Source organism: Bicyclus anynana, chromosome 27 (genome assembly GCF_947172395.1).
Source record: "Bicyclus anynana chromosome 27, ilBicAnyn1.1, whole genome shotgun sequence".
In the NCBI taxonomy this organism is placed as follows: Eukaryota; Metazoa; Arthropoda; class Insecta; order Lepidoptera; family Nymphalidae; genus Bicyclus; species Bicyclus anynana.
In genome coordinates, this window is record NC_069109.1 from 3,694,196 (window position 1) to 3,713,625 (window position 19,430).

Sequence of the window (19,430 nt, forward strand, 5' to 3'; positions counted from 1 at the left end):
TCTGGTTTTCTCACGATGTTATTCCTTCACCGCTTGAGACGCGTGATATTTTATTTCTTAAAATCCACACAAATGAAAAGTTGGAAGGTGCATGCCCCAGACAGGATGCGAACCCACACCCTCCGGAATCGGTGGCAGAGGTCGTATCCACTTGGCTATCACGGCTTTTAAACTTGTTTTATACCCATAATTCAGACTAATTACATAGACCAGTCAAGAATAATATTGTCTGTCATGTTTTGAGAGAAAGAGGTAAACTCACACATCGAAAATATTTAACACAATTTTATATAATATTCTGTGTCCTTATCACGTCCTTACACTACAAGATTCGCAATACACAAACGTGTAAGTTTTACGAATTCATCGCACCGAATATTCGATTACTTGATCGATGTTTTGCAGTATCAGCTAAAGAATCGATTATTTTTAGATATTGTTTTTATTGCAAATACATTATTAAGCTAGGAACCTACCTACTTACAAACATAACTTCATCTTTTAGTAAACTAGAAGTTTTTGACCGTTTTTTATGCCATTCAACTACATTTTAGGAAGCTCTGTACACAACGAAAACGATTACAACAATGAAACGTGGATTCTATAGCAACAGTTTCTATAAACCGCGTTAAATCTTTGATCTTAAACTTTGTAAGAGGGGTAACGTCTAGCGAATTTGTAATTAGTCTGAGATCGATAATGATCCACAGATAATGAATAAGTGAGTATAAATCTGAAGCTGTGCACAAGCGTTCCCTCAAGTGGTTTGCTAAGTGACACAATATAAAGTTGCCAGACTAAAAAAGGACAATTTTGACAGTTGCAAGTCCGGGTAAAGCAGCCATTTTGTGGTGTCGTGGAAGAATAAAATATTCCTCGACCAATTTTGTCTATTTTACATGGGAGTATAACTTTTTGTTGTGATTGATAGATTTTTCAAGTTTTATGTATTAGTTTTACGCGAACTTTAATAAATTTATATTTGAAATGGAGCAAGACGTGGACACAAATTATAGGACGCTATGTTGTACTTGCCTGAGTACAGATCGAAATGTGACTTCTATAAATGGTTTAACAAATATTTACCAAATATTTAGATTGATTATGTACGATTATGTCGGCGATCGGGTAAGTTTCAAATGTTTACACAAATTAACTGTAACTGTTTAGTTTATAATGACTTAAAATATTACGTAAATCGCACAATTATAAGGAGCTACAGTACTTCAGGGTCAACGAACGTAATTATCCTACAAATATACCTAAAATGATTTATGGTTGAATGTTTTTTTAATCATTATATCAGAAATAACTGAACTTTTTACAAATGTATGTTTTGAATTTTTTTAACAATTTGCTCTTTCATCTTACATTTGTAATAAACCACATTAAAAAATGTGTTAATAAATAATGTTACAAATCGTTATCAACCCATATTCGGCTCACTGATGAGCCCGAGTCTCCTCTTAAAGTGAGAGGGGTTAGGCCAATATTCCACGACGCTGACCCAATGCCAATGACAGGGCATAAGTTCAAAACCGGTCTGGGGCATGTGCCTCGAACTTTTCAGTCAGGTTTTCCTTCCTGCCTGATATTTTTTTTAATTCTCTACAGTTTGTTTTGTATAGCATGGTTTGGATGACTGTTACTTTCGCTATTGAAAGTTGGCCACCTTTCACAATAATAGGGATGGATGTCATAATGCAATTGTCACTGTAATCATGCTATCTGAAAAACACTATAGGTCTGTGAAGTCTGCCAATCTGCATTGTGGTGGACTATTGGCCTCTCATTCTGAGAGGAGACTCGTGCTCAGCAGTGAGCCGAATATGGGTTGATAATGATGATGATAATGAATTTCACATCTTTTAAGTGGCCAATTCTTTTTGTATTACAGTATGGTGATTCCATAATAGAGTTGGACCAGCTGATATGCTGGGAGTGCCTGGCCATCATGAATAAGTTCAGCAAGTTCAAACGGCAGGTGCATAACGCACAGGAACATCTCCGGGTCTTGGCCATGAGCCAAACGCAAGAGGTACCGCCAAACATTATCTAACTTTTATACATGGTGATACATATAGCCAGGGACCCGTTAAACAAATTTTTAATTTACGAAAATTCTTGACTTCGGTGTTACCAGGTAATAAAAATTTCTAAGTGTCAACGAGACAGTGTACCACGCAATTTGTAGGACATTGTGCCTGTTAAGTTGTCTAACTATTAATTAATATAATGAAAAATAAAATAAAAATGTCTTTATTCTCTGACTGTTTATTACACATATTATACTTGATACTATTTCTTAGTTTCTATTATACCAGAACAGTCAGGTTGTCCTTTGATATAGGCCTCCTCCAGGCTTTGCCACTCAGCTCGGTCTCTAGCTTTTCTTCACCATCCTTTCCTTTCGGCACCTTACATCTTTTGTGTGGTCGTCCTTGCCTTTTTTTCCTATCTCTGGGGTACCATTCTATCACCACTTTGGACCATTTTTCTTTTGCTGATCTGACCACACGTCCAGTCCAGCGCCACTTCAACCTTTTTAACTTTTTAAAAACGTCTATTACACCAGTGGCTTTTCAGATTTTCTTTAAACTCGACTTGTCCTTTGAAAACTATTAATTAAGCAACAGTAAAAAAACATCTGGTTAGTAACAACTTTTAGTAAACCCTCCTCCTCCCAACTTGCAATAACGAAATTATTAAAAGTTGTTACTAACCAGCTGTTATTTTTTAATTTCCGACTCCAAAAATAACAAAATAATGGGCACATTAGTCGAATGGCGGCAAACTGACCCTACAGTTAACAGGGTGACCCTAAAAATAGGGTTCAAAGTAAATATCTTTGGTGAAGAATAACTTTATTATGAAACTGGTGCCTAATATATTTAATTATTCTTTTCAGACTATGGATCACACATACATATCACAATCCCTGTCTTCTCTCGAATGTATAATGAAAACTAATTATGACAAAGTGATAATGGACTGCACAGATGACGTCAAGACAACAGAGTGGCCCCAACACTATATAACTATAAGTACAACACAGAATGTCAAGAATGAGGGTTATGACGTAGCCCAGGCTTTGAGGGACCATATCAGCTTGGGTATTGAGGATCATGTGATGGAAGGTAGGTCATCATCAAATCATAATTCATGATCTTCTTCTTTTCTGGACCTTTTCTGCAATTGGCCACTAGGGGTTGGCCGTTGTGCATAGGTACTTCTGGTGCTGGTCCCTGCTGGAGTCACTCCAGTCCAGAGTCCTTTTTTTTTCATCGCCTGATGAGACCCGAAGTAGACACTGTAAGGGTGTCTCCTATGAGACTCATATCGGACCTCGGCTTAGAGGGCCATTCGGGAAGGTGTAACCGTGACCTGAGTCATTCGGGAAGGTGTAACCGCCCCCGAGATCGTGAGTTAGAAAACCCACGTCCGGGTGACGTTAGACATCGGGGACCAGCCAGCCGAGCTCGCTCCAGAAGCTTAGCAGGCCGCCCAGGTCGCCGAACGCCTCATGGAGTGTTGCTGGGGATCCAATGCGTGCTGCTCTTTGTTCAGATACACCTCAGCATCTAAGCATAACGTGTATCGGGGTTTCCTCTTTCTCCATGCATGCTCTGCAAAGAGGACTGTCGGTTATACCTAGAACCGATAGTTGCTTATTTAGTGAACAGTGCCCTGTCATTAGTTCTACTACTGTTTTGAGTTTGCTACGTTTAAGTTTAAGTAGTTTTGTCGTTAGACGTGGGTTGAGGCTTGGTAATGCCTCTTTTGTGTGTTTGCAGTCACTTGTGTTAGCCCATTAATATAATTCATGATATCATAAGCCTTTTTCCTGGGAAGATTTAAAAAAGATCGAACAGAGATTCCCAAACTTTTTTTTCTCATAGACCAATTTCTAATGTAACTGGTTATGGTGGATCCCCTCTCTAAATAGTGTATGTTGCCGTCAACAGCGCACGGTGAAAGGTGCGCAGAATAGGTTGCGCAAAAACACGTAACGCTGTCATTCGTTCACCAAATTTTACATCCCATATTTTTTTCATATCGAGGGCTATATATGAAAAATCGATTGCTAAGGAGTCGTCGTCATCAACCCATATTCGGCTCACTGCTGAGCTTGTGTCTCCTCTCAAAATGAGAGGGGTAAGGCCAATAGTCCACCACGCAGGCCCAATGCGGATTGGCAGACTTCCCACAAGCAGAGAATTGAGATAATTCTTTGGTATGCAGGTTTCCTTCAATTTTTCTGACATAAAATATTTATTAACATTTAAAATTGAAATTGACATGTTTAAAATTATTATCAAACTTATAATGTACAAATTGAAATTGACATGTTTAAAAATTAATACTAAATTTATTATGTATAATGTTTTGCAATTACTTTTATATTATTGAAAATAAAGGCTTTATTATTATTATTATTATTATTATTATGCAGGTTTCCTCACGATGTTTTCCTTCACCGTTTGAGACACGTGATATTTAATTTCTTAAAATGCACACAACTGAAAAGTTGGAGGTGCATGACCCGGACCGGATTTGAACCCACACCCTCCAGAATCTGAGGCAGAGGTCATATCCACTGGGCTATCACAGCTCTCTGCTAAGGAGTAAACTAAAAATAACACTTTTTTTTCCAGTGCCTGAAATAGTGTTAGGGGACACTGTGCCTACAATGTTGTCTCAAATAGTCTCCACCAGCGATTCTGGCTCGCTAGTGAGTGCCGCGGAGACTTACACTGCTCAGCCGGTCAAAGGGGAAATGCCTGAACTGATCATAGAGTAAGTTGATTTACTATTTGAACTACAGTGGAATTTATAATCCTATTATAAAGCTGAAGAGTTTGTTTGTTTGCTTGAATGTGCTAATCTCAGGAACACTCCACTTCCACCAGACTTCACACACGCAAAGAATTAAGAAAATTCTCTGGTGTACAGGTTTCAGCACGATGTTTTTCCTTCACCGTTTTGAGACACATGATATTTAATTTCTTAAAATATTCACAACTGAAAAGTTGGAAGTGCATGCCCCGGACCCGGTTTCGAACCCACATCCTCCGGAATCAGAGGCAGAAGTATCACTAGGCTATTACGGCTCTTAGTATAGTAATTATAATATAGTGAATATAGATTTACTATATTATTTAAATTCGCGTTGCATATATGCTGGGGATTATTTTGTTTGTTGACATAAGGTTCAAAGAAAATAAATCACTGAACATGCGTTGTTGCTTGTAAGTTAAAGGAAACTACTTGGTAAAAATTATTTGTCATTTGGTTCAAAGAAAATAAATCACTTTAGCGTACGTTGTTGCTTGAAGTCAAAGGAAACTACTTGGTAAAAATTATATCTGAAGAATGAAGCGATGAAATCTATTAAATTTTTCAGCTCCACATTTGTTGGTGAGACGGTGATAATAACGCAGAAGGCCAGCGCTGAAGCGGCGCAGCAGAGGCAGAGTAAGGCGGAAATGAAGTTAGGATACACCACAGAGTATATGACTGAGGCTGACATGCTGGCTGTTAGGTGAGATATTATACAGGGTGCTCGGGAGTATTTCCCATTTCTGAGGTTGTCTTCTTCAAAAAAAAAATAATTACAATTATTTATCGGCGCGAGTAAGTTATTAGATTGGCCGGCTCGTGTCGTCATGAGTCGAGATAGTACGCTCGGGCGATCTAGCTCAATCTTGTCGAGGCGTTCGATCCGTGCCTTTGTTGGTTAATAATCCTGGGTTGTTATGTGATAGGCGGGGAGAGTGACTTGAGCGGAAAAGGGGAGTGTTTGTATACAGTCAAAGGATCCTTTAACCCTACACACATCGTTCACAAGTGCGCGACTCCACTCCAGGTCAGTCTCTGCCATTCTATGGTCTTATTTTGGTTTTGAATTTTGAAGTTGTCCTGACAAATGTTGTGGTTCATTACCTTTGTTCGACATTGGTTTACTTATTTTTTTTTAATTTACTTTTGAAGCCTTCCGCTACAAATAATCCATATATTTGGGATATGAAATGAAATTATAAACTAATCCAAATACGTAGGAATACAGGGATAATATAACAGTCAAAGGATCCTTTAACCCTACACACATCATTCACAAGTGCGTGACTCCACTCAAGGTCATTCTCTGCCACTCAGGGTTTATTTGTAACATCCTTAGTGGGAATTGTTAGACCTGACAGACTTTCATTCAATAATTGTGTTTTGCAGACAACCGCTTCTGATGGCAAACCCGTTTATTCTTCGACATTATAAAAACAAAAAATATAATATTGTTTTTATAAATATATTATTGTTTATTGGTTACTATCCTGGATGACCTGGTGTACTGGAGATATTGTAATGTGTGGTACGATTTCAAAATAAAGGGATTTTTCTTTCTTTCTTTCATTGTTTCCTACAAATTGCAGGGAAGAAGACAAGAAGAAGGTGCACTACGTGAGCCTGGTGTACAAGTGTGAGCTGTGCATCATAGGGTTCTACACGCAGGCGCTGGTGGAGGAGCACTTCCTCACACTGCACCGAGAGGTGAGTCATCATCATCATCATCATATCAGCCGATGTTCGTCCACTGCAGGACAGAGGCCTTTTGTAGGCACTTCCAAACATCGCGATACTGAGCCGCCTGCATCCAACGAATGTCTGCGACTCGCTTGATGTCGTCAGTCCACCTGGTGGGGGGTCGACCAACACTGCGCTTTTTAGTGCATTTTTAGGCATTAATACTTATTTTACTGTAACGTAGGATATGACGCCGCACGATCTCGTGTTGGCTCGTGCCGACGTTAGGTGGTGCTACTTGTCTCCGTAAAGAGTAGGGAGTTAGAAAGGGGTAGCGATCGGTTGGCGGAAACGACTGATCGGGTCCAGTATGTACCTTCGATCGTCTTTCCGTCTGGTAATCGGTTTGCCTCTTTTTCTTTTTTCATCAGTATAGATCAGAGTTTCTCATAGGGGTTCGTCATTCGACGGCAGGGGGTTCGCGACAAGAATTACGTAATGGTGGCCTGATAACTGATACCGAGTCACAATTATGGTTAAAATTGTCCAAAATTACTCCTAACATTGAATCCATTTCAAATAAAATCCTAATTTTCTTCAACAGTCAAAGGAGATGGTCCATTTCAGGTCCACTCTTGTACCCCGTATCAATAAAATTTAAAAAATACAAGTACCTTATTAAAATTTATTAAAGTGAACAAATGTAACTAAATAAAAAGAAATAAATAAAATTAAAACGCAAGTTTTTGAGTTATATCAAGATGGCGCCCATAGTGCAACTATGACATGACAATTGACAGCAAACGTTAAATCGATTACTGCATTGAAAACGTCATCAATCCGCCATTATTACCCATAATAGTGTTGCATTTCTTGGGAGTTTGAATTGAAGTAAATTCGTAAATTTGTATAATCAAAAATAGTTTAAGTAAATATTTTCTTTTATTTCCGCTAGGGTACAATGACTGGACCTGGGCTCCATACAATTTTGGACCATCTCCTTTATTTTTTCTTTCTTATTTTCTCTTTCTAGGTTTCCCCATTAGTTAGTAAGGGGTTCGCTGTCACTTGGAAATTTTAACCGGGGTTCTTGGTGTCGAAAGCTTGAGAAACCTTGGTATAGATTGATTCCTCTATTCCAGACTAGGCTATTACGGCTCTTAGTATAGTAATTATAATATAGTGAATATAGATTTACTATATTATTTAAATTCGCATTGCATTTATGCTGGGGATTATGTTGTTTGTTGACATAAGGCTCAAAGAAAATAAATCACTTTAGCGTGCGTCGTTGCTTGAAGTCAAAGGAAACTACTTGGTAAAAATTATATCTGAAGAATAACCCTGGTATAGATTGATTCCTCTATTCCAGAAACCCGGGTACCAGCCCTGCAGGATATGCTACGTATACGTGGAGGAGGAGCGGCTGATCGCGCACACGGACAGCCACTACATACGCTACGTGTGCAAACTGTGCAACGGTACCGAGTACAGCGTCAAACTGATCGAGCAGCACGTGCGCGCGCACCTCAGCCGGCCCAAGCCCAGCGCGCTCATACAGATCGGCGACCGGCCGGCGAGCGACAAGGTGAGTGCTTGACTCATATCTAATCTATATACAGGATGTCCCGTAATAGTGATAATGACAGTTTTTAAATTTGTATATAAAACTAGCGGACCCGGTCAAGCTTCGCTTTGACTTTTATGCACTTCTTCCATACCCTTGCCTACCTTACTCTAACCCTACACCTACCCTACGTCTAGCCTACCCTACCCTATCCCCACCCTACCTTTACCCTACCCCTACCCTATACATATTAAAATTCAAATTATTACGAATCGTTTGTATGGGATATAAATTCTTTTTTAGTCTTTTTAAATTATTCTCGCCGTAAAAACCATCCTTGAACTTCAACGAACATTTTAAAAAAAGATTTGGCCAAATTGGTCCAGGCGTTGTTGAGTTATGCGCTTACCAACACATTTTGCGATTCATTTTTATATTATAGATAAGTATGCTAATAGCTAAGCAATTTTGTAAAAGTAACGGAGCTAGAGAGATTTAAAAGGTCAGGTTTGCGGCGCTGCCATGAATCCCTGAAAAACGCACTAAAATACAAAATGGTACGATTTAATGACGTCGTGGGTCATAATGAACGTTAGTTTTGTATGGTTCAATCAAAATTACTAATATCTTTGTTATTTGTGCATTTATGTTTATAGTTCATGGTTTGAAAAATGTCATATTTAATGTATTTTCAAATAGTTACGGTAAAAGATTTTTAATAGTTTTTAAAATTTTACAAATCTTATTTATTCCGCAAATATCTTTGATTTTTATGTATAAATTAATTAACATTGACCTTACCTGAATGTATTATAAAAATCAATATATTCAAACCTAGTCATTAATGGATATAAAACGCAAACGGTAGATACACCAACTATCTAAAATTAATCTAAAATTAGTTTCCAAAAATTCCTAGGGTGACCAAGTTATATTTTATTTTTCGGATTTTTCAAACTTTTCCATCTTGAATCAGTTTTTTCAATGCATGCAAAACATTGAATTTTTGGAGTTTACTCCTTAATAATCGATTTTTCATACATAGCCCCCGGTATGAAAAAAATATGGGCAGTAAAATTCGATGAACGAATGACAGCGTTACGTTTTTGTGCGCAACCTATTCTGCGCACCTTTCACCGTGCTGCTGCTTCTCGGTTGCGCACCTTTCACTTTTCAGGCGTATGTATTGAGACGTACATAGTGTATGCTGCGGGGCAACATACATCTATTTAGACAGTCGATCTGAAGAAGAAGAAGATATACTTTATTGCACACAAAAATACAATTATAAATTAAAACAATAAAAAGATAAATTAAACTTAGCATGCAAAGGCGGCCTTATTACTAAAAGTAATCTCTACCAGGCAACCCCTGACGAGAGAACTTGCGAAGAAAGAGCGGGAAGGTGCAATACATTATATGTAATTATATATATAAATAATTAAATAAATATAATATAATATATACGTAAATATAATATTAAAATTTACATATGTATTACATAATATATTACAGCTAAAAAATATATAATATATATTAGATAAATAATAAATAACAATAAAATATAAATAAATACTTCGAAGAATTAAATTTTAATTCAACGACAAATAATGTGTTTTTAACGATACTTAAAAATGGCAAGTGAATCACTGGCACGGACTAAAGACGGCAAATTATTCCACACTAGCTGACACCGCGCGGTTTCACCCGCGTGGTTCCTGTTCCCGTAGGAATACGGGGATATTATATAGCCTATAGCCTTCCTCGATAAATGGGCTATCTAACACTGAAAGAATTTTTCAAATCGGAAGTAGTTCCTGAGATTAGCGCGTTCAATCAAACAAACATACTCTTCAGCTTTATAATATTAGTATAGATTTTGACAGGCTCAGTAGTAAAAGACTGAAAGAGTAAACTTTTTTTTTCAGATGCGTAGAAAAAAGTTGGGCAAAATTAAAGAGGAGCCCAAAGAGCCGACGAAACCTTCGGATCTGCGGAAGCTTTTGTCGAAAACTACCATTGTGGGTTACAAGTGTTTGGAGTGTGACATGTTTTTCAAGTAAGTTTCTTTTTTTTTAAGCTATTGAATAGCTTTTATCGCGGGCTTTGAGCGTGGCGACCGAATCCAGAAATTCCGTAACGAAAATAAACCTAACACCCAAGCCGTGCGTAAAGTATCGACTCAATTGGACAAGTGGTGTGAAACTAAGGGGCAAAACTTATTGAACCAGAGTTCGATTCCAGCTCAATGTAAAAACATTTTTTAATTTTATTTATATTAGCTTCATTTGTAACTATGTATGTAAGAAAATCTTGGAATCTTAATTTGACCCACTTCCCGGTCTTCGATTGGGATAAAATTTTGCACACGCTCTGAGTTCTGATGACAATACATGACTGGCTAAGAAACGTCATTAAAAATCCAATATGGCGGACTTACTGTTTGAAATCCACCCCCATGATATGGATATCAAATGAAAGAGTTTGCTGAGCATGTTTTTTAGTATTTTAAACTATTTTATATTATTAAGCTATTGCATAGCTTTTATCGCAGGCTTTGAGCGCGGCGACCGAATCCAGAAATTCCGTAACGAAAATAAACCTAACACCCAAGCCGTGCATCAAGTTAACACATTTCGACGTTATCATACAAAAAAATAGTCACGTGACTTGAATCGAATATGGCGGACGTCCAGATGGCGGGCTGGCTGTTTGTTATCCAGCCCCATAATATGGGTATCAAATGAAACTTTTTGCTGTCGGGAATATGAAAAAAATAGTCACGTGACTTAAATTGAATATGGCGGACTGGCTGTTTAAAATCCACCTCCATAATATGGGTATCAAATGAAACGGTTTGCTGTCGGGAATACGAAAAAATAGTCACGTGACTTAAATCCAATATTTGCAATTTATGGGTGCGTGCTAAAAGCATGTTTTTTTTTAAAGCATGTCTATTTAAAGTTATTTAAATTAAAGAACGTCAATAAAATAAATTGACACCCCTTTTACAGGACGTCCCGAGCCCGTAAGAACCACGTGGCTCGCGTGCACAGAGAGGGCTTGCAGTGCGATCTCTGTAAGAAGAGATTCGTGAACAGAACTACCCTCACCACACATCTCCGGTGAGTCGTCGTCATCATCATCATCATCATCATCATCATCATCATCATCACCATCATCATTATTATCATCATTATCATTACTCATCATCATCATTCATCATCATCATTATTCAAACTATGAAAAATTGGGCTGGCTTGGATTTGGAATGAAAGTATTTTTAAAATTGGTTTAATAGTTTTAAAGCCTATTCAGAACAAACAAACAATCAACGTAAAGATGTTACTGTCGGTTACACTAAACTTTTATCGGTAGTAAAACTAATTATAAAATTTTACCCTTTGAAAATGTTACTTGTATTGAAATTGATAAAAGTGTCGCTTACTATAATTTGACGGTCATTGTGTCTATTTGTACCTCCCCCCGGTGCTGTTCCTAGCGGATTTCTTCGACATAGAGGAAAATGGCTCATAAACGAATATGGTTTTCAGATTGCACGACGGCCCCCTACCAAGGGAAGAGTGTCCCGTATGCCACAAGATGGTGCGCTCCATACAGATAAAGTACCACATACAACGGCACGAGAACACCAGCCGATACGAGTGCAAGGAGTGCGACAAGATGTTCTCCCATCTCGCGACGTACCAGGCGCATCTCAAGTACTCGCGTCCGCACGCGTCCGACCAGGTGTTCAAGTGAGTATTGTGTACCAGGTGACTGTTCAAATGAGTGTTGTGTACCAGATGACTGTTTAGATTGAGTGTTGTGTACCAGATGACTGTTTAAATGAGAATTGTGTACCAAATGACTGTTCAAATTGAGTGTTGTGTACCAGATGACTGTTTAAATAAGTATTGTGTATCAGATGACTGTTCAAATTGAGTATTGTGTACCAAATGACTGTTCAAATTGAGTGTTGTGTACCAAATTGTGCAAATTAGTATAGCGTACCAGATGACTGTTCGAATGAGTACTGTGTACTAGGTGACTGTTCAAATTAGTATTGTGTACCAGATGACTGTTTAAATAAGTATTGTGTATCAGATGACTGTTCAAATTGAGTGTTGTGTACCAGATGACTGTTTAAATAAGTATTGTGTACCAGATGACTGTTCAAATTGAGTGTTGTGTACTAGATGACTGTTTAAATAAGTATTGTGTACCAGATGACTGTTCAAATTGAGTGTTGTGTGTCAGATGACTGTTCAAATTGAGTGTTGTGTACCAAATGACTGTTTAAATTAATATTGTGTATTAGGTGATTATTTATTTATTTTTATTTATTTATTTATTCGGAAGCCAACGTTGTATACAAAAAACTTATACCTAATTCAACATAACATGCATTAAAAAGTAATATGCTACATTGTACACCCCACTTACAGGCTAACTCAACATGCGTTTATTTTAATACAATTCTTAATTTACCATTAAAAAAAAAAGAAACAAAAACTAAATCTACCTACCACTAAAAATAAAAAAAAGAAACTAAAAGAAAGAAAGAAAAAAAAAATGTAATTACAACAATAATAATGGGAATTAACAATAAGAAATTACATTTAAAACAAAAACAGAATGCATTTAAAGTACATTATTCATCGACATATGTTTTTTAACTTTACTTTTAAAAGAATTAGAACCGCTATTGAAAATATCCAGATTTGCCATTTTAAAAATATTATTATAGTGATTGTTCAAATGAGTATTGTGTACCAGATGACTGTTTAAATTAATATTGTGTATCAAATGACTGTTCAAATGAGTATTGTGTACCAGATGACTGTTTAAATTAATATTGTGTATCAAATGACTGTTCAAATGAGTATTGTGTACCAGATGACTGTTTAAATTAATATTGTGTATCAAATGACTGTTCAAATAAGTATTGTGTACCAGATGACTGTTTAAATTAATATTGTGTATCAAATGACTGTTCAAATGAGTATTGTGTACCAGATGACTGTTTAAATTAATATTGTGTATCAAATGACTGTTCAAATGAGTATTGTGTACCAGATGACTGTTTAAATTAATATTGTGTATCAAATGACTGTTCAAATGAGTATTGTGTACCAGATGACTGTTTAAATTAATATTGTGTATCAAATGACTGTTCAAATGAGTATTGTGTACCAGATGACTGTTTAAATTAATATTGTGTATCAAATGACTGTTCAAATGAGTATTGTGTACCAGATGACTGTTTAAATTAATATTGTGTATCAAATGACTGTTCAAATGAGTATTGTGTACCAGATGACTGTTTAAATTAATATTGTGTATCAAATGACTGTTCAAATGAGTATTGTGTACCAGATGACTGTTTAAATTAATATTGTGTATCAAATGACTGTTCAAATGAGTATTGTGTACCAGATGACTGTTTAAATTAATATTGTGTATCAAATGACTGTTCAAATAAGTATTGTGTACCAGATGACTGTTTAAATTAATATTGTGTATCAAATGACTGTTCAAATGAGTATTGTGTACCAGATGACTGTTTAAATTAATATTGTGTATCAAATGACTGTTCAAATGAGTATTGTGTACCAGATGACTGTTTAAATTAATATTGTGTATCAAATGACTGTTCAAATGAGTATTGTGTACCAGATGACTGTTTAAATTAATATTGTGTATCAAATGACTGTTTAAATTGAGTATTGTGTACCAGATGACTGTTTAAATTAATATTGTGTATCAAATGACTGTTTAAATTGAGTATTGTGTACCAGATGACTGTTTAAATTAATATTGTGTATCAAATGACTGTTTAAATTGAGTATTGTGTACCAGATGACTGTTTAAATTGAGTATTATGTACCAGATGACTGTTTAAGTAACATCAGTAAAAATGTAAAATAATTTATAATAATCATTTCATTTCAATAGTAAAAAGTATTTTGTGTGCAATAATTTCTTTCTATTCTAGTATTATTCTCTTCTTATTGTTCTATATTTCGCCTTTCTATTCTATAATTTTGCAAAAATATTTGATTTAATTAGTAAGCTTTATTGTGTTGTTCAAGTATTTCTTGTTGTTCTTCTTGCAGTTTTGCCCAATGACGAAGCTTATTTTAACAAAAAATAAATTTAATTTCAATAGTAAAAGCTGTCAGGTGAGCAATTATTCGTTGCTGTTCGTGTTTTGCCCAATGTCCAATTTTTGCCCAGATTCCCTTGCCCAATGTGCAACAAGGGCTACCCGACCAAGGAGGCCATGCAAGACCACTTCAACTACCAGCACCTCGGCAAGACCACCCACAAATGTCCAATTTGCAGCAAGCCCATCGCTTCACGAGCCAACGTGGACAAACACATGATGAGAGTGCATGGAGAGAAGAAGGCTAAGCCGAGGAACCATGTCTGCCAACACTGCGGCAAGGCCTTTACTGTGAGTATCTTATTTATTTTATTTTTTATTTATTTATTATTATGAAATTAAGCCTAACCATAATGCAACACAAACCACAGTAAGTTTTACTGTGCACTGGCTATTATCTATACTAATATTAAAAAGGTGAAGAGTTTGTTTGTTTGTTTGATTCAACGCGCTAATCTCTGGAACTACTGGTCCGATTTGAAAAATTCTTTCAGTGTTAGATAGCCCATTTATCGAGGAAGGCTATAGGCTATCTTATCCCTGTATTCCTACAGGAACGGGAACCACGCGGGTAAAACCGCGCGGCGTCAGCTAGTAACTTATATAATATTAACAGCTAACCGTGATAGCCCAATGGATATAACCTGAATGGATATAATAATTATTCTTCATACTCCTGGGCAGGTTATACTATATAGTCATCACGCTACGATCAATAGGAGCAGAGCAGTGAAGGGAAATGTTGGGAAAACGGGAAAAGTTACTCCATTTTTACACGAAGTTTAAATAATATTATACATGTCCCTCTCCAACTAGTCGGAAATTATTGAATTCGACAACAAGCGGGGATCGAACTCGGTGATGAATCAACCCTTTTACCACTGAGCTATTAAGGATACAAGTCATATTCTGTTTCCAGGACAAGAAAGCGCTGAGCCAGCACTGCGTCATCCACTCGGGCGACCGGCCGCTGTGCTGCGACATATGTCAGCAGACGTTCAAGCAGAAGGCCTCGCTGTACACGCACCGCAAGCGCGTGCACAAGGTGTTCCCCGCCAAGAGACACGTTGAATTCATGGAGAGCAAGGCCGACCTGTAGTCGCGCGAGCGACAGCAGTCGCTAGTGCGACTAGTTGGGAAAAATCGCGCGACTGTAGTACTAGTGTCACTCGTTGGGAATAGTCGTGCGAATCTGTGGAAAAGTCGCGCGACTTTAGTCGCTTGTGCGACTTATTGGGAAAAAATCGTCTTAAAAGTCGTCGAATAGCGTGACAAAATTCTTTTTATAAGACCTAAGAGTCAGCACTGCGTCATCCACTCGAGCGACCGACCGCTGTGCTGCGACATATGTCAACAGACGTTCAAGCAGAAGGCCTCGCTGTACACGCATCGCAAGCGCGTGCACAAAATGTTCCCCGCCAAGAGACACGTCGAGTTCATGGAGAGAAAGGCCGACCTGAAGTCGCGCGAGCGACTGCAGTCGCTAGTGCGACTAGTTGAGAAAAGTCGCGCGACTGTAGCACTAGTGTCACTCGTTGGGAATAGTCGTGCGACTCATTGGGATAAAATCGTGTATAGAGTTGCTAATTAAGTGGGACAAATCGTGACGTTCATGGAGAGGAAGGTCGACCTTTAGTCGCGCGAGCGACAACTTGGGAAAAGTTGCGCGACTGTAGCAACTAGTGTCACGCGTTAAGAATAGTCGTGAGAGTCGTTGGAAAAGTCGCGCGACTTTAGTCGCTTGTTCGACTTAATGGGAAAAAATCGTGTATGAAGTTGCTAATTGAGTGGGACAAATAGCGACGTTCATGGAGACCAAGGCCGAGTTGGGAAAATTCGCGCGACTGCAGTAGCTAGTGCTTCGTAGGGAAAATTCGCGTAAGTGAGACTGACTGTGGTATTCGCGCGACTATCGCTAGTGCGACAAGTTGAAAAAAGTCGCGCGGCTGTAGACTGTGTGACTTTGAAAATAGTCGCTAGAGCGCATCATTGGGAAAAAATCTCGAATAAAATCGTTTAGTTAGTGGGGAAAATCGCTTATAACGACGTGGAATCGCGCGGCAGAGGTCGTCAAAACACGTTTAGAGTCAGCATTGCATCATCAACAACAAATCGACAATTTGGGAAAAAGTCTTAACAAATTAATAATGGCATGATAATGCAGTAGTATGTTGAACATAAAACCGTTTACTTGGTTAAATACTGGAAAAACCGTTTATTCATACCTGCAAGACAATATAATTTTTTTTTTTTTTTAATTTATTTTATAACACAAAAAAGTAAAAAGAAAAACAGTGGACAAGGAAACACTTATCTCTACAGGAAGAAAATTTTTTTAGTGCGGATATTTTTATATTTTGTACATAAACAAAATTTAATGATCACGTATTTTTTCTTTTTTTTTTTAACTCAAAAATAACAAAATTATCGTTAGCTAAAGTTATTTACTTTTGAACAGAATTTTAGGGTCACCCTATTGTGCGTTTATTTTATTTTCGTTTGATACCTAAAGGACGTCACCAGATCACTTTTAAGCTGAATATATCTTGTTTAGTAATAATATGTACATTATTTTGTTATTTTAGAGACATAAATTAAAAAAAAAATTACGTTAAATGTATCGAACTGTTTGTAGATTTATATTCTATTAATGATACAGAACCACGAAAAAAAATATCCGCACTAAAGACCGAATCACCCTCTATAAGAGATCTCTGCCAGTGACCCTTGGCAGTGGGAGAGATTTTAAACAAAAGAAATGGATAGGTACAACAGAAAAAAAAAGTGAGGAAACATATTATACTAATACATATAATACATAAATAATAAAGGTAAAACTAATAATACTGCCGAATTAAAAAAAAAGAATCCGACGAATTGATAACCTTCTCCTTTTTTTGAAGTCGGTTAAAAATATGTTGTAATCAAGGTTATACTCGATTTTTATTTTTAATAAATCGGAAATAATTTAAAGTAATCGGGAATACTTTTAACGTATTTTTGTTGATTAATCTCTCTTATTAACCGACTTTGAAAAAGGAGCTTCTCAATTCAGCGCGTATGTTTTTTTTTTTTATTTTTTTTTATTTAAAACTAATTTTAAATTTTTTGTTAGAAAAACATTGGTCCATTGTTTTTATTTTCTTGAAAATCGCTTTAGTAATTTTGGTTAAAACCAAAATAACTTAATTCCCCGTGGTAAATAAAGCGAAAAAACGTGCACCGTTTACACGAATACATCAAAAAAAAGTGTATGCCGTGTAAACGTAGCCTACAGTAATGCTTTTCAGTTGTGTGCATTTTAAAAAATTAAATATCACGTGTCTCAAACGGTGAAGGAAAACATCGTGAGGAAACCTGCATACCAGAGAATCTTCTTTATTCCCTGCGTGTGTGAAGTCTGCCAATCCGCATTGGGCCAGCGTGGTGGACTATTGGCCTAACCTTTCTCATTCTGACAGGAGACTCGTGCTCAACAGTGAGCCAAATATGGGTTGTTGATGATGAACGTTGCCTAACTCTTTACACTTTATGGAATTAGATATTAATATTACGAATAATTTATAATAATGAGATTGGTGAAAATTATAAAAGAAAGTCCAATTAGGATATGCTACTTTATTAATATAAATCAATGTAAAAAGTATTAGTTATATTATATACATAGAAATGAATTAATTGTTATGTTATTGTATAACCTATGAATTAAAATTAAAATAAGTTTTTACAGTACATATATTGTTTTATTCTTATATCCCATAACTTGCCTAAAGGACATTTCCCATATTTATCTATACTAATATTATAAAGCTGAAGAATTTGTTTGTTTCTTTGTTTAAGCATATGAGAACTCATACTGGTAAAACGTCATAGTGGTGTTCATGAAACAAAACAATGAAATGAATGAAAATCACGACTGATGCACCTCATTTCCCCGCACGCACGATTTCACACCCGCAGTCTTTCCCCCCGTTGCCCGCATATCATCATCAACGAATGATCGAATCTATACGCGCGAGCTTTTGTCAAGTTGCTGCTAAAGTGTTTCATTGTTTAAAAACATAACAACTTAACTAACTGTAACTTATAATAAACTTATAATTAACTAACTCTAACTAATAACTTTTACTAACCAGCAATGCCCAAGAGAACAATAAAACAGAAAAACAGTACAAAAGTAGCTAAAAGTGTTTTTAATTTTTCCTTTTTTTTATTATTTACAAGTTATGCCTTGATTACAATCTCACCTGATGGTAAGTGATAATGGAATAAGATAGAAGCGGGGCTAACTTGTTAGGAGGATGATGAAAATCCACACCCCTTTCGATTTCTTCACATCATACCGGAACGCTAAATCGCTTGACGTCTTTGTCGGATGGTGACTAGCCACGGCCGAAGCCTCCTACCAGCCAGACCTGGACCAATTAAGAAAACCTCTATTGGCCTAGCTGGGGATCGAACCCAGGACCTCCGTCTTGTAAACCCACATCCAGTCCGACAGCGCACACCACTGCGCCGTCAAAAACCTATTTGCAACTTCCACATATAAGGGGCCCCTTATCATTGATACAGTTGCAGCTACGCCCCTCGTTATCAACTCATAAACGGCTCACTGCTGAGCTCGAGTCTCCTTTTAGAATGAGGGGTTAGGCCAATAGTCCACCACGCTGGCCCAATGCGGGTTGGCAGACTTCAAACAGAGAATCGAGAAAATTATCTGGTGTGCAGGTTTCCTCACGATGTTTTTCCATACAAAATCTAGGAAACCATGAACTTAAAGGCAACTTAAATAAAAATAATAAAATAACATCGTATGTGCTACCCTCTGATCACTTTGAAGGCGGTGCTAGTCCAGTGGCGTATTAGTTAAAGCCGCTTCTAAAGAACCGTCTGAAAATGATGATAAAACTTGATGATTTAAACGGCTCGAGTTAATGCATCAGTGTTGGCACCGCCATCAAAGCGATCAGTAGGTAGCACACACGAGGTTATTTTCCACTTTTTAGTATAATATTGTGATTTTGAAGTCAATTCAATTTTTTTTGTTAAAAAGGAGTTTATTTTTCTGTTTTTAGTGTGTCCTACACTAAATTACTGAACCGATTTTCATGAAAATTAAACCTACACTTTAAAAAAAAAAGAATTTTCTAAATTGTTTAAGAAATGACGAAGTTA

General features: G+C 36.9%; 1 protein-coding gene across 1 annotated transcript; it reads left to right on the forward strand.

Annotated features, from left to right (window-relative positions):
* The first annotated feature begins 817 nt into the window (after positions 1 to 817).
* On the forward strand, positions 818 to 17,987 carry LOC112056888 (zinc finger protein 62 homolog). The gene is made up of 12 exons (XM_052890385.1): positions 818 to 1,128; positions 1,898 to 2,038; positions 2,909 to 3,137; positions 4,656 to 4,797; positions 5,405 to 5,542; positions 6,429 to 6,546; positions 7,892 to 8,107; positions 10,015 to 10,145; positions 11,101 to 11,211; positions 11,641 to 11,844; positions 14,327 to 14,546; positions 15,175 to 17,987. Exons 1-12 carry the CDS (start codon positions 988 to 990, stop codon positions 15,352 to 15,354), a joined length of 1,971 nt encoding a protein of 656 aa, XP_052746345.1. The 5' UTR covers positions 818 to 987; the 3' UTR covers positions 15,355 to 17,987.
* Positions 17,988 to 19,430: the final 1,443 nt, after the last annotated feature.